This window comes from Anarrhichthys ocellatus, unplaced genomic scaffold, assembly GCF_004355925.1.
Source record: "Anarrhichthys ocellatus isolate YVR2014 unplaced genomic scaffold, GSC_Weel_1.0 scaffold3, whole genome shotgun sequence".
In the NCBI taxonomy this organism is placed as follows: Eukaryota; Metazoa; Chordata; class Actinopteri; order Perciformes; family Anarhichadidae; genus Anarrhichthys; species Anarrhichthys ocellatus.
In genome coordinates this window covers 2996522-3015565 of record NW_022280033.1, presented here as the reverse complement: position 1 = coordinate 3015565, position 19044 = coordinate 2996522, and the positions used below count along the sequence as shown (strand labels likewise).

Sequence of the window (19044 nt, the reverse complement as noted above, 5' to 3'; positions counted from 1 at the left end):
AAAGTGTCCTCCAGGGTTCCCTTCTAGAAGAGAAATTAGATAAAGTGGTATGCATCCAGCAGCCTCTGTTAGCTCTATTCCTACTTGAAAACAGAGGCCGGGGTCAATTAAAGGTACTTCTGGTAATAAGACACCCTTCACATTTCAAGTGAGGAGTGTTTGACTCAGAGTCAGAGACTTTGGGTGGAGTATCACTTTAAAACATGGTTATGTAGCCAACACCAATAAAAAAACAATCACAAAACAGTAACGCTGCGGGCTTTTGGCTCTAACCTTGATGACTGATTAGGATTCAATGGTGCCAACTCAAAGAAACACATACACATACAAATCGTGTGATTATAACCCCCCCCCCCCCTTTCATTATTAACATCCTTGTAACAGAAACTGTGTGAAACAATGAGTCATGGTCCAGCAGGCACCAGCCGGACTGGACTCTCTGAGACCATGTAGCCAAAAGAACTAAATGAAACGGCAGGATGGAAGTCAGTTATGTAATATTTTAGTGATTTTAACTTGCAACATCTTCTGTGTGTTTCAAGCTATGTGTGTCTTTAAAGCATTCTACAGGTCTCCCTTCTTTTTAAAAAATACACTAGACTGCAACCTCGCAAGCTATCCTAAATTAATTAGTGAGACCTTTTTATTCCCCAGTTTCATCTAGTGAGTGAACAACATGGAGTACATTGAAAGCCCTAAAAGCTTCTTTTTTTTTTACAGATTATTACATAGAAAGTTTATGGATTTGTGTTTTTCTCTGTATTCTTCTCTGGTTTGAAGTTATCGGGTCCCTGCAATAAAAAAAGGGCTTCTCGTGTTTTTCAGTCCTAACAACGGTTGTGTTTTGTAAGCATAGTTTTTTAAGTTAAGTTTAAGTTAATCCTTGCATGTTTAGTTAAAGTTTGCAAATGTAATATTTGAGGCTCATTAAACTGTTTTAATTACTTAGAGCCAAAAATAAATTGCAAAACGTTGGAGTTTGGTTTCTCACCAGCTGGATTGAAGGGGATGAAAAGTTCTCACTTTGACAGTCTTTGATTGGCGTTGGGAAAGTTGTTACTGTTTGTTGTGAGTCACCTGATTTGTGTCATATTTAATGCTGTCTGAAGGCCAAAAAACAAAAAAAACAACATACTTGGCAATATTCTCATCAGATAAAACAAAATAAGGCTTTATTAAACCCTCGGGGGAAAGACTGTTGTAGAAACTAGGCAACTAGATTCACATTAAGATAGCAGCCACTTTCAGCTGTTGTGTAACAATAAAGAAACAGTTCTCTTGATGAATTTCCATCACTATCTCTGCCTTTCAGTTCACATGTTCTCCTCGTGTTTGCACTGTGTGAACTGAAGCACCCGTGGGAATCCTACTGACATACAAGAGAGTGATTAAAGGACAAATATGCAGTGTGGAAGAAGAATATACCATCTTCTGTCACGTTTAACAAACCTTTAACTACTGAACACATACACTATTTTGTCTTCCATCACATCCCAGCCTGTTTCCTCATTCTGGGGACACTCTGTCTGTGTTTGTGCCAGAATTCGGAATATTCATGACTTTGTAAAAGCAGGTGCACCAACACACACAGCTAACACTGGGATTAGTTGGGACAAAACAACCACGTCTCATGTCAAAACAGAATTTGTCTTTAATATGTAATATATCATTTCAACAAAGACCAAAAAAAAAAAGGTGAATAGTCAATCGAAAATGAGTGTTTCATAACAACAAATGAATCAGTTCATTTAACTATTACAGACTTCTGCTTCTGGGACGTCCTCACATTATATCGTACACCTGCTCATTCGGTAATGTATTTAGTATTTATCGGGTACTACAAGGTCAAAGGACATTATATTTAGTTCAATCCAGTGATAATAATGTTTGTCTACAGTTTTGGTCTGCTGACTCTTCAGCAAGGCTCAGTTAGGTATTAGACTGAGACAGTTGTCCCTTTAGTGGAGACATATGATACTCATTTTCAGGTTCATGCTTGTATTTTGGGTTTCTAGAACATATTCACAAGCTTTAATGTTCAGAACATTCTTTATTTTCCTCACACTCTGTGTGAATATACCTGTATCCCCTCGTCTGTCTCAAGCGCTCCGCTTGTCTTGGTTTTGAAGTGTTAGATTTAGGTTGAGGTCAGGGCTAAGGGAACGCAATATGTCAACAAGGGTCCAAAAGTACTGAAATGTGTGCGTGTTTGTGTATTTGGTAAATACCTTGATGGTGAGAGTATAAAACAGGTGAACAGGAAACGTGATGACATAAACACAATCACAAAAACGCACACACACACACAGCCTCAACAGTCCTCGCTGGCCTAACATGGCACAGACGGTGCGGCGTGAAACCCACACATTGCATGACGAGAGAATCCAAACACCAAATCAAACCGATTCGTGAGGAGAAAACACCGGAAAGAAGACCTTCCATCAAAGCTATTTCTGGGAGCAAACAGCCTGAACCTGCACAGAGCCTCCGTCCATCACAATGGTGTTGTGATTCGAGCAGCGTGCTGCTTTTGTGGGACCAGCTGTGTGTTTGCTATTGACTCACAATGATATTATGACTGAGGAGTCCAGATAATGGCACCTGAAGTAAACCAACTCAGGTCACTTCGGGGTCAACGAGTTTGAGTTTCATAACCAAAGAAAATATTTAATCTGAAAAGAACATTTAGTTGCTTTTCAGTATGATTGAACACAAGAACACACATCGCTTTGTGTTCAGTTTCCTGAAGGGTTTCAACACAAAAAAACATAAAGATAAATACCTCCACCAGAGACACGTTAGCATAGACATGACACATTTTAAAACTACATTAAGACTCAGTTCCACAAGACCAATGCGAGCTTATTGTTCAACATGTACAGAATATTTCATATTGTTAATCAACTGGGAGATTTAGGCCAAATAAAAAGCATTTTCATTTGTATTTAAAACTTTAGTTTACATTTACAATGTTTCTCTGCTTGGAGTTTCAGTTAGAGGACAATTTCACCCACAAAATTACCTTTTTTGCGTATCAGTTATTCACCTCATGGTACTTTGAATTTTTGAAGAAAACTGTTTCTCTCCACGATGAGGAACAGAGAAGTCTTGATGAATTGAAGTAAATGGGGACAACATTTAACGACAGCAAAACTATATCAAAAAATCTTTATAAAAACGTTATAAAACATCTTTATAAATAACTTGTGCAGAACAATCCACGTCTCATTTATCCAGTCACATGTTCACTACTTCCCAAACATCTTTTAAAAACCCTTCAGACATGCAAGAAAAACAGTTTTCTTCCAGAATTAAAGGTAACAGGGTGAGTAATTGATATACAGCTGCTCCTTTTGTGGGTGAAGTACTCCTTTAATGTTTATTTTCTTTTTTCTCTGGGAGTTCTCTTATATGCCTTGTAATGGAGACTCGGATCCCAGTTGGAAGCTCCAAATCAAATAAGCAGAACGTTGATGCTTCACAGTGTTTGAAACGATTAAAGAAACAGAGTCTGAGCAAACAATTCTTCTGGAACTCAAATGTGCAAATGTGTGTCCTGAAGGGCGCAAAAGTGCAGCAGAATATAGCGACGCCCTCTTTAATGTGGCAACTGGTTACCTGTATACGACTCCGTGCCGGTGCAGGAACATCAGAGCGGACGTGACCTCGGCCGCGTAAAAACGAGATCTCGCCTCGTCGAACTTCCTCGATCGTTGAATCTGAAACATGAGGTCGCCTCCGTTAACGTACTCCATCACGAAGAACAGTCGGTCCTGGAGAGACAGGAAGAGAGAGGCACTCACTTTTAATGAATACAGAGGAATCAACATATTCTGCATGTTAAGATAACACTCGAGAGTCACAACCACAATAAGACATTTTACACACTTTGCCCGTCAAGTCTGAATTTAAGCAACATTTAACTACACAAAACAACTTTTTATGTCTCACAGAATACCCTCGGTGTGAAAACACATAAAACACATGACTATGTGGCCAACATAGATTGTCTCCACTTCCTGTGACACACACACACACACACACACACACACACACACACACACAAACCGCACCCTCCGAGTTCTATTCTCTTGGTACTGAAAATGGGCTCCGGGGGAAAATGGCCTCCTTCCTGAATTCCAACTTGTTTTCTTCATATCGGAAATAAAAGAGAGAAAGAGAGAGACATAGTGTGTGTGTGTGTGTGTAGGGGGGGGGGGGATTGTGATATACGTAAACAGCTTCGTATATAAGAAACCAGGAGCAGTCCTTTCCAGCCATTGTATGATGGTCCCCTTCCTCACATTAATCCGTTCTCTACATTAAACCTCCGTTGTGGTGCAGCCCTCGTTAGTGGACAGTCTCGAGTATCATACAACCAGAAATTGATCTCAGTCACAATAGCTTTGGAAATTTCAGAATCTTAAATATAGACTTGTTGTGAGACTATCCTGAGTAACCGGGTCATTATTTCTGAAAAGAGACATTGCTGTTGAGTTTTCAAATGTATTTCTTTTGGCGAGTCATATAGTCCCATTATATTGGAGGCAGACATCTCTACATGTCCGAAACTAGGCAACTCGCACCAAAACAGTTTCGATTGATAAATAGCACTACAGGTAAGAAGAAAAAGATGAACTTTTACCGTTTCTTTGAAACAGAGCAGCAAGAAAGAAAGTGGTTTCCTGAACAGACAGAATTCCAGTTAACTAAACAATATCAAGAATGACACGGTCACCTTTATGGTTAAGGTTACAACAATCCTGTTTCCTCACAATGTCATTACGGGAAAATATCCCTGTAATCCTGCACTTTGTTCCTGCTTTTCCTTTGATGAAAACCATTCTGAACAGAGGTGACTAACGGTAAAAAGCAACCACGAGCGAGGCGAAGTTCCTCTGTTTGACACCGACATTTGTGGAAGGTTGAATTTAACATGAATTTAAAAACAAAGAAAAACAGACAACAATAGGGGTGAGCCATATGAAACCATGTTCTATCATGGCACATGTCATGTCAGATTAATAGGAGCTCATATATGTCCTAGAAAGTCACTTTTATGGATCAAATAAGCAGACAGGACAGTTGTTGGATAATAAAGTAAATTGCATATCTGAAAAGTCACTTTCTTCTTTTTCCCAAATCTTAATCTGTATACCTCACTGCCAGAAATTCCTCAGGCCAGAGATTGCTCTTACTTGCATTTACGACATTGCCTCCTACTGATTAGTTTGACCTGAATTCAACTAAGTTAATTCTTCTGTTCACCCACTGCAACTGGAGGCCTTAGTGGTCGATCCGACTGCATTCACATGTTTTTAAAGCTGACTTTGGGCTCCTTGTTTCTTCTTCAGTATCGGTTTAAAAGGGCCTCAGGATCGGGTCTTACATAAGTGGCCGCCAATCCACCTCAGCCAGTTCTCTCTCTCTCTCTCTCTCTCTCTCTCTCTCTCTCTCTCTCTCGCTTTAAAGCGACTTTAAACAGGATGTCGAAATAGTTTGTTTAAATGTACCCAGAGTCCCGGCTGGTCCCACCCAATCAAACATGAATAAACATTTCCTGAGTGTAATTACAAATGTACAGATACTGGCTTCTCACTGCTAACACACACACACACACAATCCATGTTCTACAGATACACACCAAGATGATCCCGACACTGGCCATAACGTCTTGATGGTTTATCTAACTATTGTATGTGTGTATGATTAAACATGTGCCCTCTCTGTGCCACCATGCTGTAATATATGTAGAACAAGTCTCAACTTGCGTCTTATGTAACCCCAAAACTATTAACTCATATGTTGTCTTTCTTCGCTGTGTAACACAAACACACACACACACACACACACACAGAGAGAGAGAGAGAGAGAGAGAGAGAGAGAGAGAGAGACAGAGAGAGAGAGATAATAAAACAATACAAACACACACAGATAAGGGAAGAAGGAAGAAAAGGAAGACAGGAAAAAAGAAAGAGATGACAATAAAAATAAGGACATAAGGAAATGAGGACAAAGAAAGTAAGAAGAAAATAGGGGAGGAAAGACAAACAATCAGACCGGACAAAGTAATAAGGAAAGAATGTGAAAAAAAAAGACAGAAAGGAAAGGACCAAAGGAAAATGTAAAGAAAGACAGGAAGAAGGGAGCAAAATGCATGAAAATGTAACAAGAACATTTGTAAGGTCTAAATAAAGTAAAAGGAAACAAATGTACTAATACATAGTATCTACATTTGTTGGATAAATGTAGTTGAGAAAGTAGAATATTAGCTTAAATGGAAATACCAAGCACCAGAACTCTGATATGTTTTATACTGTGTTATTTTATCATATTGTACACGCATGTCTCTCTCACAATGAGATCTCAGTTAAAGCTACTACAAGCAACTTTCACTGTGTTGATTTTGGCGACTCCTGTGGAAAAAAGTGGTCGTGTCTTCATGAGCACATCACATTGTGCTGTCAGACCCAATGATATGAAACATTACTGTATAGAAAATGCCAATATCCTCACTGATGGTTTTGTTTAGCTTATGGACACACACATAGGCTCCCGTATTACATTGAGACTGTTTCATAACCAGTTAATAGTTCCTTGTAGTAACTTTAAACAAAGCAACAAATAAATCTGTATTTGGTTTTAGATGTCACAGGCTACATCTTCTCTCCCAACAATATGAAAGTCTGTTCATGAAGCTAAACTCATCAAAATCAGTCAAAACTGAAAAAATAAAAAAACATAAAACGGCAAATGGGGTTTGAACTTTTGTCCGTGTACTAAAAAGAAGTGAATTGCTGGCCTACTTTTCCCGGAACATTACGAGCCATTACCGTTTGGCTGCTAGTCATTACCACACAGAGCCGTCCCAGTAAAGATGCACTCAGTGATTTCATTCAACTGAACCTGGAGCCTGAGTTTGTCTTCACCCACGTGGTCCGATTCAGATCCTCACACGGTCTAATCACTGTTTTCATCATGCTTGACCATAACATTTACCAGACTGCTTTCCTTATGAATGCTTTTGCAACAACTGTCCAGATAGGTGAATCATACCTTTAGAGTCATCCGTGTATTTAGTGGACTTTGCCTTTAAGAGGAGGGCAGGCTTTTTCTTTTTTCACTGATGATTGCAGCAGGAAATGATTGCAATTGGGGGACAGACTGTATTGTGTGTGTGGCCCTGGAACCAGATCAAGAATGCTTGTCCTTAAAAAAGCAGTGCAGTCAAATCAAGCTTGTGTCCTTGTACTGAGCAGTAACCCGCTCTCTGTGAATCTCTGTGTCGACCAGAACGTGCAGGCCCTGTGAGGTGAAGTTTTTCAAGAAAATGTTCTGAACGAGAAACCGCTTCCAAAGTAAACCCGATAGGGACTTGATTCAGCTTATTAGAGAAGTGTCGATGCACAGGTAGTGTTCACATCATAGTGACTGCTCTAAACCTACTGTACAATAGCCAGCAGTGATAAAGGGAAATATAATTATGCATAAAAGTGTGTGTGTGTGTGTGTGTGTGTATGCGTGAACTGCATCCCAAGAACAGCAGACATACACATATCCACTAATAACTGTACTCTTGGAAAGTGAAACCCTCCACTGCTCATGGCTAACACATATTTGGCTAGGCGGCCTGCATGTGCCTACACTGTGCATGCCTACTGTGTGTGTGTGTGCGTGTATTCATTGTTCTCGCCTCACTGCGCGGTTCATCACGATGGCTGACGGGAGTTAAATGCGTGCTGCGGGCTGCGTGGTCCACACACAGAATATCTTCTTACTCCTCGTTCCCATGAAAAAAACCAACACTTGGATTTCATCGTCCAAAGAAAATTAGTAAAAGAAAGTGAGAGAGTGGTTTGTATTGATTACTTTCACGAGAAACAGACTTCCAGGAAAGTCCGGTCCTTATAAAGCCACGATCAACTGTAGTGTGCAGAGTGTGTGATTTGTGTTTCTTAACAAAAGACGCTTTCATGACTCTGTTTGAGCGTATACAGGTATATATACAGTTTATGTGTGTGTGTAGTCTGCAGTCTGTGCAGATACAGACTGAGAACGTGTGTCAGCAGCACAGCAGGATGGATGCAGAGTTGGATGGAGGGAGCCTTCCATAAGCTTTAGTTCGGTCTTTAATTTTACGATATAGTTTTTAGAAAGTGTATATGACAAAGGTCTTATTGTTCTACTTTTTAAGAACACTTTTTTTTTATATCTTCACAAAGGTTTTCCTTCCAGATGCTTTAGGAATGTCCAGAAAAGCAACAGCGTTAGTCGCTTGTTCAACACTCAGCTACAGTATATGTTTACCGTTTGTTTTCCTGACATGTGACCTCTTGCGGTCGCATGAATGAGGACTGTAATTGAAAAAGTGGAGGTCTGGGTTAAAGGTGCAATGTGAAATGCATGGACGCATGCTCCAAACAATTAGGGGGGCAGTATTTCACCTCTTCTGCTGTGTCCGTACTGCAAGTCTGTCTCCCGGAACAGCCGAATGACGACGAGGAGGACGAACCGAAAATACAAGTTTTTTTCTTGTTTTTGCCACTTTGGATTTAATCCAATAAACAAACCGTGAAAACGTAGACGATCCTTTTACCTTCAGCGTTATTGACAAGCCCTCAGGCCAGCTCTACTTCTTCGTCCTTTGTTTTCAACAATAGGTGTACAATAACCGCAAACTTTTTCTCACCTCAATCTAACTCTAACTGAACCCCAAAACCCTGAAACAGCCCTTTGAAGAAGTGAGGACCCGGCTCTAATGAGCCTGCATGTGACTTAAGAGGGGGGAGCCCAAACTGACTGGGTCTTATTTCACAGTTTGAAATACCTAAATGTATCTTCATGGCCTCATTAAAGTGTTTTCAGCTGATAATTCACGTTTGTAATGCATCTACTGTTGAGTAAATGTGACACAACATGAAACAGAATATGAGACTGATTATTTTCTATTATTTTTGTTATTGCAAACAACGCCCATGAGAGGACCAACAATGGATTGATGAACTAACATGCACTGTCTGTGTATTTATCTTCTTCCTCTGTGCCATAGAGCTCCATTGTTGTCCAGACACTATTAAAAACCCATCAACACGCCTGACGGTTGCACTGGGTGACATGTTCACATTGTGGTTTATTTTGACTCAATCTCACACACACCGTCCTGCTGCCACAAACACTCACCAGAGCACCAAATGTGGATTAATCCAATCCAGAAAATAGTCCCCAACAAATTCCAGATTTTCTCCTGTTTGACTAACATTTGCTAAAATTACAGGACCCAGCTGTTTAGGAAATATGAGCCTTTTTGAAATGAAACTATATATATGTGTGACATATTTTTAAAGATTTGGATCATTAGAAATAAATGTTCTTGTGGCTGAGTGCCACAGAAAGGGTAGTGATGTCAGAAATGATTGAGATGGACAAACACTTTGTTGGTTTTTGTCTTTTCATGAGATTTGTTGGCAATAAGAAAAATAAAGAACATCGCCACCATGAATGTTAAACCCTGCACTCAATCCCTGTCAGCTTTTGCAGCAAGGACAGTTAACAGACACAAATAAAATGTAGTGCAATTTTAGATCCAATTTCGAAATTTTCGATTTTTCGAAGTGGCGAGAATTGAGAATACTTTCAATGTATGATTGCTTCATCAAATCAGACACTGTTGGTACATGTCAGACTGTAGCTATGTCACAGCACATGCTTCTTTCAGATAGATATGTTAAAACAAGTTACAAAGTGGTCTGAAAGGGCCCTTAAAGTAGCAGCTTGGCCCTCCACCTCATCTCCCTCGTCTGTACGACCACACTGACTCTGAGCATCCCTGTCCATGTCTGCTTTTCTCTCTATCTGTCCGTCTATCTTTCTGTGTCGGTTCCGTCAGTCTCTCTTTGGCCTAAGCACAAGAGAACAAAGGTTCATTAATGCACCAGGCTTGTTTCTGGCCATCTCTGCTGCCTCTGATGTTCACCAATTATATCTCTTCCTCTGTAATCTGTCCTGTTCCTTACTTCACTCATTTCTTACCAAACCCTCTGCACTTCTTCCCCACCATCACTCTGTTCGAAAAGACAATTTAATATCACAAATAATGACAGTTCCCTGTTTTAGTTTGTTAATCCTTCCTTACACCGCCTCTGTGTGGAGCAGAATGAGGCCCGGCGCTACTGTTGTATAATGTCGTTTACATTTCTTGGCGGTAATTAGGCTGATAGGGGAACGACTGTGATCCTACAGTCGATTAAGAAGAACAGGAGGGAGGGTGGAGGTAGGACATAGGTCAAAGTACAGAGAGATGTTCAAGGAAAGTGAAAAAAAGTACACAAGTATATCATAATAAATAAAACAGATACTAAATAAAACCACATTTAATAAGAATTAGATGCTAAATAAACAATACATACAGTATACTATAAGTTAAGAATATCCCATAAAAGCTAAAAGTCTATCTACTCTACTGTAACAATGTACAAAATATTATGAATTACGAAAGAAAGTGGGGAGAGAAAAACATCTAAAATGGAGGTCAGAGCTGTACGCAGTCTCTGGTCGAGGCTGAGGGATAAAGAAGAGTAAGAATGCAGCCACTCAACTGAGATGGATGAACAATGTGACTGAAGAAGAAATACAAGAAGAGAGTGACAGAGCCGGTGTGTTGATAGTATCTGTTCTACTGTGCGAGGGAGGATCAAGCGGTTCTGAAAAGTGAAGCCGATAATGAAGAGCCTTAAACCTGCATTCTTCCTAGAGGACATTAGGGGGCGACTCCTCTGGTTGTGTAGAAGTCTATGAGAAAATTACTCTACTTCTCTCTTGATTTATTACCTCAGTAAACATTGTAAACATGAGTTTATGGTCTCAATCTCTAGTTTCAAGTCTTCTTCAATACAGCATGATGTTCATTTAGTAAATTATGGTCCATTTAGAGTCAAACAGACCATGAAGCAGGGTATCCTTTAGGGCGGGGCTAGCTTGTGATTGACAGGTCACTAACACAGCGTTGTCCAGACGGGGGGGGGGGGGGGATCGGGCAGGATGTGGGAATCGGGTAGCGAGTGACACGCTTTGTTGTTGATGTTGCTGGTAAATGATATCATGCCTTGATATCAGATCGGTGCGGAGACTTGCATGCCTTCCAATACCTTGATCCAGCATTTTAGGCTGCATCGGAGGCATGTACAACCTGCACAGAAAGCCCTCCTGCAGAGGTTCAAACCCAACACCACAATCGCCCTACCGCAGCTGAATCCAGTCTCACACGGCACTGTCGCGGTCTAATCAGCTAATTGATTATCACACTGAGTTGTCGTGGACCAGCGTGGCGACAGGCCAAGTGGAACCGCCGTTATGTAAAAGGAGAATGTGTGACACCACCGTGGGGCTGTGTTTGTGTGTGTGAGATTATATTCCGTACACAGAACGTATATGAGGGTTTGTTTACAGCAATCCCTTCGAATCCAGAGCATCGAGCGTGTGTTCCAAGAAGAGTCGGGTGGAGAGAGGAGGGAGAGGAGGGTGATGAGGGTGATGAGGGTGATGAGGTTGATGAGGGTGGGGTCAAACAGCATATGGAATACACATCGTATCAAGGATCAAAGCAGTTACATAAGAGCCACAGTCCCTTTGTTTTGTCCAAGGACACAATCACCGCTCACTGCCAAACTGTGTGTGTGTGTGTGTGTGTGTGTGTCCATTAATGCGTCAGACAGCCTGACAAAATAGAATAAATCAAAGCAAAAATAATGATGGGAAAAACAACAAAATTGTAGATTGAGAACACTGTCTCACCGCCTGTTACTGTCTGTCTCTCTCTCTCTGGTCCGTACACATGTTTGTGTTTGCTTTGGAGGAAATAACAGGAATAAATAAATTGAACTGGAGACGCCATCGGTAGTCTCAGGTTTTCCAGAACAGTCTGAGAAAATAAACACAAGATGCAGCTCACAAAACTCCTCCTGCCTGACATGTTGGACTCCTACTGCTCCACCACAGAAGACTTTCCATCACTGGGTACACCAGCCTAGAATGTATCAGGCCTCGTCAGAATGTTTCACTGCCTTCAAACAAGAAATGCCAACGGTCGACTGCATCATAAGATTGTTGCCGATGAGGTTTCGGCAACAATCCTCCATTCAACGAACCACAAATAACAAGATTTTCAGACAGATTTCCTTTGTGACACATCTTCAAGTTATCATGATTAAGATCTAGGTCCAGGCTAATATGGCGATGCCCGTTACTGGGCGTGCAAATACACGCATACACAAGCTTTTCTATATCACATCAAGTCCTGTACGAACTGTGACTCCTGTGTGGGAAAAGTGAACTCCACCCGTTACAATCAAAACTAAATTATGAGCTGCAATTACCAAGAAAAAGTTCACTGAAAAGCTATTGTTGAACAAATGCAGGACAGATTATTGGGTACGATAAAATGAAAATCTTCGGTTTATAATATGTTCAATTGTTTCTTTTTATTCATAATCCTTTTTATAAATAATGTGTTATATATAAACTAACAAGATTCTGAGTTAACCATGTATGAACTTTTTTATTTGTTGGATATATGCCTTTTATCATATTCTTTGTTTTCTTTAGTTTATGAAAGATATCATTGCGTTGAGCTGAACTCTGTGACTGTGATGGATGAATTTGTGGAAACTTCTCTGAACTCTTCATCTAAACTCTAAACCTCAGCGTTGCGCCCATTACTCTTGGCAAAAGCAAACATTCATTCTTAGATGTTCGGGCTTGTGCAGTCCGTGTTTTGTTGAGGCTGGTCTGATAACAGTTATCACCTGCGCAGCGTCATGCCCAAGCTGCGGCGAAAGGACTCATCAGCACAACATGTCACCTGTTCCTTCAGCAAGTCATCAAACTGGAAAAAAAGTACACGCCTGTGTGGAGTACATGTACAGAGCCTCTATATGTTTAGCGACAGGAACACTTATGCAACAAACGATAAACAAAAAATACAGCGCTCTGGAGGAGCGGTCAACGTTAGCGGCGTCCCACCCACGGGTGCCCTTTGTGTGTCCGTCTGTCAGCGTCCACTTACCGTATGGATGGACAAATTAGCCGAGAAGAGACGATGAGAGAGGGAGCAGAGTGTGAATGTGAGAGACGGAAGTGATGGGGAAGTAAAGCTCAGCCTCTGGGCTGTTGGCAGACGCTTTACTAATGACTCAGGTGTTAAAGTTGATTAAACGCTCTCTGGAAACTGTTCCCAGTCTCAAAACATTGAGCTGAATTCCCAGCATGCAATCAACAGGTATAGAGCAGGGATGCTGAAGTGAGGACAGTTTGTCCTTGAACGTAATGAGAAGTTGAGATATTCTCTGAGAAGTGAATTACAGATCGGTTCCCTGATTATAGTTCTCTTATAGTTACTGTGATAGGAAGTTGTGTGCAGGATAATGCTGCGATTCTCTTTTTCAAACAAGCCATTGGAAGTTTGGCAGTTTGTGACATACAGTGTTTGACATGTGAAGTGACCTGACTTCTTACATTTGGCTGCAGACCCCTTGAATCTGTCTACAGGTCCACAACTTAGTTTGAACATCAGGTGTGAGTAGTTTTCCCCTCTAATATTGTTTCATTTGAAGGATTTTTAGAGGCCTGAGGTCAGGTCAGGTCAGTGTCAGGTTCTAAACATCAAAAAAAAAAAGAAAATTAATTTGTGTTGCATATGTTTTTCTTTCATATCCCTTAAATCATGTGGTGGCCCATCAGATTCATCATGGGACTCAACCCCCAGGGTGGAAACACAGTTTAAATGAAAGTGAAAGTCACAACAACTGGAGTCTGTAGATATACAGTAAATGTGGTCTGATGGTGCCCCCTGGAGGTGCAAAGCATGTCTGCACGTAAATTCGTTTGTGTGTGTGTGTGTGTGTGTGTGTGTGTGTGTGTTCCTACTTTAGTCTGGAAGCAGCAGAAGAGCTGTGTCAGGTACGGGTGCTTTCTGGCCAGAGCCAGGATGCGTTTCTCCGTCAGAGTGCAGTCCACGTCGTCGTCCTGCAGGATCACGTCTTTCTTCAGCACTTTGACGGCGTAAACCTCGTCGCTGCCTTTCAGCTCCGCCAGCATCACCTGGTCACATGACACAGTCACGACACAGCTGGAACCACGAACATGACATTCAAAGGGAATATTTTCTCTCCCATCTCTTCTCCTATCTTCCTCCTCGTCCTGCTTTTCTCCCTCTCGACTGATTTGCTCCTGTTTTCGATGATGTTTTTTTGTACTCACATAAAGCATCAGGTAGCAGAGTGAAGGAGGAAAGGAATGAGAGAGGGAGACAGCAGACAAAAACACAAACTGATGCTCACCTTTCCGAAGCTTCCTTTTCCCAGAACTTTGATGAACACAAAGTCGGGCAAATTCATCCTCTTGATTTCAGGCGCGATGTGACCTTTGGCCTCTCCATTCTCCCGGCCTCCTTCACCCTCCTCTCCGACGCTGCCCCCTCCGCCGCCGTGACCGTCCCCCGGCACCGCGGCAGCAGATGAGGGGGAGGACAGGGGTTTCGTTTTGTGCTCCTTTCCGCGGTGGTCGAACGACAGAGCCTTCCGGATGTTCTCCAGCTCCTTTACGTCTGGACGGAAACGAAAATAACACAAAAGTTCTGGTGCGTTCGTTCATTTGCTTTGGTTAAGAGTCTATGTGTGACGGTGAGGACTTCTACTACCTTGGTCACATGGTGAGGTGGGGGCGGACCTTGAGCGGTCGTCTTCTGTCTTGGGCGTCCCTGATAGCGTCTGCTGGGGGTCCTGACCCTGAGGGAGCTGTTTAAAGACATTTTGTCAAATGCTCTTATTCCTCTTGATTTCATCTCTGCTTTTGTGGACTTTTCAACAGCCAGTTGACTTTAATTCTAAAACTCGTGGATGAGATGACTCACCTTTTTCCGTCTCTGGGCGCTGTTGGAGATCTTGTCCGGTGTGACTCCGAGGTCAGCGAGGACTTTAGCGATTCCTCTGGCGTCCACGCCACAGTTAGGAGCTACGTTACTCTCACAGCGCCTGTGCACATTCACTTTACACACTAAAACACACACAAACAAAGACGGTTAGCATGTCCAAAATCAGAACAAAACACTCCAAGGAGTCTCTATATGAATGATATACTCCAGGTCAAGTAAACTGCGTTATAGGTTTGATAAAGAGATGAGTACTTTAACTAACAACAAGCTGACACACCTTTACACTGGAGTCCCTGTCGCAGCAGACCCCAGAGCAGAGACCCACAGTGGTCGCAGAAGGTGAGAACTTTAAAGTTGTGGATGCTGAACTTGTGCGGCACGTTGACGCTGAACCTCTGAGAACCGACTGGCTGTAAGGGCCACAAAAGGACAGTGAGTCAATTGATCTTTCAAGCTGGAGTATCTCCAATTGATTTCATTGAGACAGAAAAGTAGCATTTAACTGTAGCGACTGTCTGAGGTGAAGCCTCAAAGCAGCCTGTGGTTGTAGATGAGTACCTCCTCCACTGTGTCCTCCTGCTTCTTCATCCCTGCACACTTGGTGATGATCAGCTCATGGCAGCGCTTGTGGACCACACAGGTGCACACTGCAGGAGGAACACACACAACAGACATGCGTTACATGTTTATAAGGAAATCCTTTAAGTGCCTCTAGTTGATGATCTCGACAAACACTAGTTAAGATTCAGACACGTTGGACGACAGGAATGTAAAGACACCATCCTACCTTGACACTGGTAGCCCTGCTTTCCTAACACGCCCCTGCAGGTCAGAGAGACAGAAGTGTGTGAGAACACAAAGCTGACTCAGCATGAATCAGACAAAACTGTTACCCAGACTGTATGTATAAAAGCCTTTTCGAGCTGTGTTTTGTGTCCTAGTTAGGAAGGGATACAAGAAGAGATATACAACAAATGTGTTGTATTCATTATCAATGACCCTAGGGTTCAATCCTTTGTGCTTTTGAGTTGATGTTGACTTTGCAAATGCTAATCTACAACTATTGATCAATACCTGCAAAAAAAAATTGTTTTATTGGTTTATCCTGATTCCGCGTCAAACATTTCAGAGTATAAAGAGCCCCGAGGCCACATGATTCCATGTAAAGGTTTCCTATCGCAGTTTGTCTGGATGGAAGCAAACACAGGTGGCTTTGTTTATCACTCTACACTTCACAGCGTTCACTGTGTTTACATGTAAACAAGAGGGCAGGTTCATGGGAGAAATATGTCTCTTATATAAAACCTGCGTTTACCCGCATCCTTCTCGCATTTTTCAGGAGCGATACAGATATTTGATGCTGCAGCCTGAGGAGTGTTGTTCTTTCTTTATGTATGTCGGAGCCTTTGGGATGACATAGAGCAGGTTCTGCTTTCTGCTTGTGCATGTTGTTCACTTTACAAACAGACTGTAATTTAGCTGTACAAAAATATATATCTAGAATCATAATAGTTTTAGTTGGACTTATTTTTTGGGGGATTCAAGGCCGCAATGCTAATTATCATCTCTTTTGAGTGAGTATGCACTTCTGCCACAATAGTTCCCTGTTTTAAAACTTCATCATGGACATGAACTGTTATTAAAACACCTTGTTAAGCATCTGTATGGCAAATACATCTTGCAGATTATAGGTGTGATAACCAGGTTAACCTGGTTATTGAAATACAAATTATTGGTTTACAGAATGAGAGTCACTAGCTCTCAAGTGCATGTAAATACACTCATCATCTGGGTGTCTGTACACTATGTGTCGGTGTGTAGCTTTTCCAACAGTTATTTTCCTTTAGTCTCATTTTGACAAAGAAAATAAAAGGTGTGCGATGCTCAGTGTGTTTCACGTATTCACACATATTCGTTATCACAAGAGTGTTGGTCCTGACCAGATGAAGTCCCTGCAGTGGGAGCAGTAGGTGGGCTGCCTCAGGAAGGTGGCCATGAACTTGTGTCCGTTGACCTGGTGGACCCTCCGGCGGACGGCCCCCTGGCGCTTCCTGGGTCCCATCCGCTGCCGGAACACGCGCTCCTCATTTTCGGTGGAGCCCGCTGGAGCTGCACGCACACACACAAGCACAAAAACACAAAAACTCACTATATTATATCACATTGTAACGCATGTATGCAGGTAGTGTTTTGATGATGTTGCTACTCTCTGGCTTCTCTGAAATAGTCCCAAAAATTAAGCAAAGCTACATTAATATGTATTTGATCTTAAGACAAAAACAAATACTCTAGTCTTTTAACTGACTTTCTGAATGTAAGTGCTGTAAGTGAACAATCATCAGTGTGCGACACATGCAGGATGTGGTGTCTGCCTTCTTGGTGAGTCGATGAACCATAAAGCCACTAGATGGCGGTGACACCGTGTGGCTGAAAGTGGCCAAGGATGGTGCGTTCAGTGACAATAGCTAAACCAACGGTTTGTTTCTTTTTCACACCGTCACCATGCCTGTCTTTGTCTCCCCTGCTCGTTCTGTCGCTTTGTGTTTAATTACCGAGGGCTTCCCCCCAGTGGAGAAGCAGAGATTTCAATTACTGCCAACCACTGTGTTCATTATACACACGCACACACACACACACACACACACACACTACCTCAGGGGAGCATGTGAGAGAGAGAGGACGGGGGGGTTACTTTGCAGAAATGTTAATTAGGTATGCATGAATAAATTATGTGTGAGTCATAAAACAGATAAACACCTTACTGAAAAGTTTTGCTGTTTGCTGAGCGTTTTTTTTTTTCTTTAGCTAATGTTGGTTTGAGAACACACCACAGCCACACAAGCGGATCATAATTTTGGATGAGTGTCATACACCTGAAGGGGATAAAGACACCACTTACATGACCTTCAGTCGTCAGATTAGATATGGCTAAGACGACGTCTTGTTAAAGGGATAGTTCAGGTGTTTAGAAGTGGGGTTGTAAGGGGAACTTATCCATAGTCAGTGTTTTACCGACAGTAAAGACGGCTGGCACTCACCCAGTTTGGAGAAACAGACGGGACTACCGGCACGGTAGTAAAGCAGTGTACTGGTGTGGACGAGGGCAACATCACAACATATGTTAGCCACCTAAAAGAAAGACTGACTATGGATAAATACCTCATACAACCCCACTTCAACACACCAAACCATCCCTTTTAGTGTCCAAAAATAAAAACAAGGAGCGCAGATAGTAGCATATGGTTGTTAGACACTTTGAAGTAACTGCTGTTTACCGCCGCGAGGTTCAACATAGTGAAACAGCTTCAAGAAGAGGGAAGAATCCTGGTGTGGTTTTAGGGATCGCTTTAGATAAAAGCAATTATCCTCATGTTATTCAAACACAACCTACGTGTGTGTGTGTGTTATTGTGGTTTTAAGTGATCAAACTCTTCCCTCAAAACACTTTACGAATCTAATCTGGCGACATAATTGATTTGTTGACCCCGAGTGGTCATCAGGCCTCTTAACTCTGGCGGCCATGTTTGCCATCATCAACCCACAGAGAGACTGAGCCTCACAGAACTCGTTTTCCTCAGCAGTCACCTCTCCTTCATGGTTCAGCCGTCACCAGCTCAGATCATGTCATTTGGCCACATTGTGAGTAAATTGCTATTTATTCAGTGTATGTTGTTGACTCACATGCAGCAGGTAATGAATGTCAGTCGCATTGTCACGAGGTTTTCTATTGATCCGTCCAGAGGAACGCGTTCCACCAGCTGCATTGATATGAAATCTGCTGATATTTATGTTGACGAATCCTGACGACCCACTGGCCTTTGCTCTAGCATCTCTGTCAGGTCAAAACAACAACTTGTGCACATAAAATATCTTCGCCTATAATACAATAATATCTGCAAGCGCTCCATCTTCCCTCTGGCACCACCCTCCGGACGAACTTTACATCGATGGCCGCTCTTCTGTTCAAACCCAGAGGACTCGCTGTGCATTCCTTTCTTCCCGTCATGTTCCGCCTCTCCTCACTCTTACTCTTCCAGCCCCTTTGCCATCGCCTAGCAACTGACGACTGCTGCCTAGCAACAGTGTTTGACTTGGCGTCTTCCACTGTGGGGGGGGGG

At 42.1% G+C, this 19044-nt stretch overlaps 1 protein-coding gene across 3 annotated transcripts in view; it reads right to left on the bottom strand.

Moving 5' to 3' along the window:
* The window catches only part of LOC116400383 (protein kinase C epsilon type-like), a 61420-nt gene that overhangs the window by 19246 nt on the left and 23130 nt on the right, over positions 1-19044 (bottom strand). For all 3 annotated transcript variants that reach the window (XR_004213918.1, XR_004213919.1, XM_031878189.1), the window contains exons 3-11: positions 16867-17035; positions 15714-15748; positions 15485-15573; positions 15204-15336; positions 14906-15048; positions 14693-14789; positions 14334-14599; positions 13921-14094; positions 3619-3773 (exon numbers count right to left, since the gene is read on the bottom strand). Coding sequence is in view for 1 of the 3 variants with exons in the window: in XM_031878189.1 (XP_031734049.1) it covers positions 3619-3773; positions 13921-14094; positions 14334-14599; positions 14693-14789; positions 14906-15048; positions 15204-15336; positions 15485-15573; positions 15714-15748; positions 16867-17035 (1261 nt within the window). In the remaining 2 variants the exon portion in view is untranslated. The remainder of the gene's footprint in view (positions 1-3618; positions 3774-13920; positions 14095-14333; positions 14600-14692; positions 14790-14905; positions 15049-15203; positions 15337-15484; positions 15574-15713; positions 15749-16866; positions 17036-19044) is intronic.